Below are 3224 nucleotides of genomic sequence, written 5' to 3'. Positions count from 1 at the left end.
TGCAGTGGGGGCCCGAGGATCACACCAGCTCCAGCCCACCTTAGAAAGACCAGCTCTGCTCCACCTGGTGGCCCAGCTGGTTTGAGCAGCTCTGTCTCCTAGCAGAGCTCTTCCCGCAAGGCCTGCCTGGCCTGCTCAGAGCTCTGGGAGCTCCTGGCACCTCGGCTGGCCTGGGCATGCTGGGAGGGGCGAGGGGGGCGGTCACTGAAGGGCATGAGTGAAGATGAGGGAGCAGGAGCAGGGAGGGCTGCCTGGAAAGCTGAGGGACCTCCCCTCTCCCCGTGCCTGGGAGTGCAGGTTGCGTGAGGCTGGGTCCTCTGTGCCTTGGGAAGGCTCAGGCCCAGGCCTCATCCCAAATTCTCCTCCCCATACACTCTACTCCCACAAACCTTCACAGACACCTTGCTACATGGTAAACCAACCCCTATGTCCCCCCCATCCTCCTCACACTCCTTTACCAAGTCCTGCCTGTGCTGCCCCAACTTCTCTCAATAGCGCCCCCAATGCTGGGGCACCTCAAATTGTCATTTCCCCCCAATATATAGATGACTATATTTTCTGAGCCCCAAAGGGGGACCGTGGTTTGACCATGGATTGAATGTCTGGACAGGTACCGGCCAGGGCATGCTGCCCTTGGCCCACACCACACGCTCACCAACACCTGCTTTAGGCAGAGTGCCCTGGGCTTCTCAGCCCACCTCAGAGAAAGGAAGGGGGGTTCCAAACCACGGTCACCCCCAGCAAAAGCACGGCCCAAGTCCCTTTGCCATTTGGGGTTTGGAGAAGGCCTGCCAGGGGCACCCAGTGTTCCCAGAGAGGTTTCTGGCTGCAAATGCAAAATCGTTCTGCAGGCTCCTTGGGGCACCATGCATCTCAAAGTGATCTTGGATGGAGGGTTCGCTGCTGCTCCAGAACCAGGTGGAGGCTGTCCTAGGGCACTTAGGGACCCAGAGGTTCGAGATGATGCGGAGCCTCAGATAGGATGGGATTCACTCCTGCTGCCATGTTTGTAGCTGGAGGGAAGTGCTGTTATTGGAAATTGAGCCTCAACTCGGGGCCCCTCAGAAGAGATGAGACCGGTTTTCTCTGTGGGCCCGTCCCATGGCTCTCCTCTCACGCCATCCTTGGTGAGCAACCCTGGCCTCTCTTTAGGAAGGACCAGGGGGGTAAGAGCCCTATGTCTCCTCCTCAGCCCTCCTACTCTTGGAGTCCCTGGTGGGTGAGGAGTTCTCTCTTCCTCTGACTCAACCTCAGTTGTCTGCCCTGCTGTCAGCACGCACCTGGGCGCCCTGCTACAGAGCCCTGCCCCAGCCTCACCCCACATGGAGAGGGTGCCCGCCCGCCAAGCACCCTGGCAGGGGCAGAGCCCTTGCGGCCGCCATTTTATGTGACTCTTGTCCTCCAACATCTCTTAGACAGGGATTGTCTGAAGTCCCTGCACGCTCCCTCAGCGCTTCCTGGCCCTGCACAGCCGGGGCCTCCCCACTGCTCAGTCTTTCCAAGAGGACTTGATTGAACCTACCACTTCCCACCTAGGGCAAGTTATTTCATTTTGTCTGAGCCTCAGTTTCCTCAAATGTAAAATGGGGCTAACACCAACTTATTGATGCAACTTATTGAGCCTGGCACCCAGCACTGCCCAGGAAACGTCTTCTCCCCTCCTCCTCTCCCGCGAGCTGTTACGTGGGCTCCAGTTTATAGCGCTCCCAGAACCTTCACCAATCCTCCCCGCTGCTTCTCTGGCTTCCTGTGAATAACAAGAGTGACTACTCGTGGGGAGTCTATGATTGGCCCAGCACCATGCCATGTGCTCGTTTTATCCTGGCGTTCACGCACAGTGGAAATCAAAGCTGAGGAAAAGTGGCTGCCCAGCGTTAAACTTCTAGCAACAGAGGGAGACGGAGAACGCGAAGCCAGGGCTCCTGGGCATCAGACGGTCCTTCCACTCCCCGCCCCCAAAGTGAGCTCATGGTCCACTGGGCTCTGAGGTTCTCTGGAGAAAGCCCAGACCCAGGCTGCTTCCTTCCCCAGCCAACCCCAAAGCCTGAGACGAAGAGTAATGGTTTATTGAGTTATGTGGTAATGGTGGGTTGTCTCTTAAAAAAAAAAAAGGAAAAGAAGCATCAAGGAGAGAAGCCCAATATGGAAGGGAGACAATTCACTGAGAGGCCAAAGTTTGGGGGTGGGAAGAGGGAAGCTTGACCCAAACAGAGCTTCATTTACAGTATTTACAGTCAGGCTTTGGGGGGGCAAGGGCTGCGGGGGGCCAGAGAGGGCACCTCCATGCTGGCTTCAGGGGGTCGCCACGGGGACTCTTCAGTTGCTGCGGGCTGGGGCTGCAGGCGGCATACCTCGCTTGGCAGGGGCTGTCGGGGAGGGAAGCAGGGCCCCAGCAAGTCTGCCTTGCTCGGCCCTGGGCAGGGCTGCAGCTCACTCTCCAGGAGCTGGAGGGGGTGGGGGGGCTGGGGAATGTCCGCCTCCAGCTGGAATTGGCCGGTCTGGCTGCGAAAGAATGATCCACCAGAGGAGAACCTGGGGTGTGCTCACACATTCTCGGCAGCAGGCAACGGGGAGGCCCCGCTGACCATCAGCTGAAGCTTCAGGCTTCGAGTCGCCCCAGCCCTCAGCCCGGGCCGGGAGAGAGGTGCAGAAATGCCAAGCAAGCTGAGGGACAAGGTGGATAGCTGGAGCCTCAGCTGTGGGGCAGGCGGGAGGTGACTCAGTGGGGCGGTGCGGGAGAGCCTTGGCGCCCGGCGGTGCGTGGCCCGGACGGACGGGCTCACAGCCAGTGCCTACAGCCGCGTGCCGATGGTGGGGCCACGGGGGCTTCGGTGTGGCCCTAAGCCCATCGCGGGCCCGTGTGCCATCCCTCTCAAGCTCCTCAGCTGTTCCCTCTTCTCTCCGTATTTCTCCTCCAATTGCGTCTCTTTGGGAATGGGACAGTTCTCTCTCCCTGGGACTCCTGCCCCTCATTAAGGAGTCTTAGAGGACAGTTCGGCCTTCTCCAAAGTCATCCTGTCTTTCACGGTTCATTAAATCAACCACACAGGGAGTGCGCCGCAATGCTGGACTTGTGGTTATTTTTCATGTAATAAATAAAGATTCCTTTGTGTGACTCTCTGGGGCCTGTCCCCGGCCAAGTCCTTCTGGTGCTCGGTTGCTCCCACTGTCCCCATAGCAACTACAGGTGGTCAAAAGCCGTGGCGGTGGTGGGTGGCGCACTT

General features: G+C 58.6%; 1 protein-coding gene across 4 annotated transcripts in view; it reads right to left on the bottom strand.

The window, feature by feature from the left end:
* Positions 1-3085: 3085 nt before the first annotated feature.
* PAX8 (paired box 8) overlaps positions 3086-3224 on the bottom strand; it is a 55620-nt gene continuing 55481 nt past the window's right edge. For all 4 annotated transcript variants that reach the window (XM_057309335.1, XM_057309337.1, XM_057309336.1 and 1 more), the window contains exon 12: positions 3086-3224. This exon is cut by the window's right edge and continues 34 nt beyond it. In XM_057309335.1, coding sequence (XP_057165318.1) covers positions 3182-3224 — 43 coding nt within the window. In that variant the 3' untranslated portion in view covers positions 3086-3181.

This window comes from Ursus arctos, unplaced genomic scaffold (assembly GCF_023065955.2).
Source record: "Ursus arctos isolate Adak ecotype North America unplaced genomic scaffold, UrsArc2.0 scaffold_8, whole genome shotgun sequence".
Classification (NCBI taxonomy): Eukaryota; Metazoa; Chordata; class Mammalia; order Carnivora; family Ursidae; genus Ursus; species Ursus arctos.
Note: the sequence above shows the minus strand (reverse complement) of the source record. Positions and strands in the feature narration are given on the sequence as shown.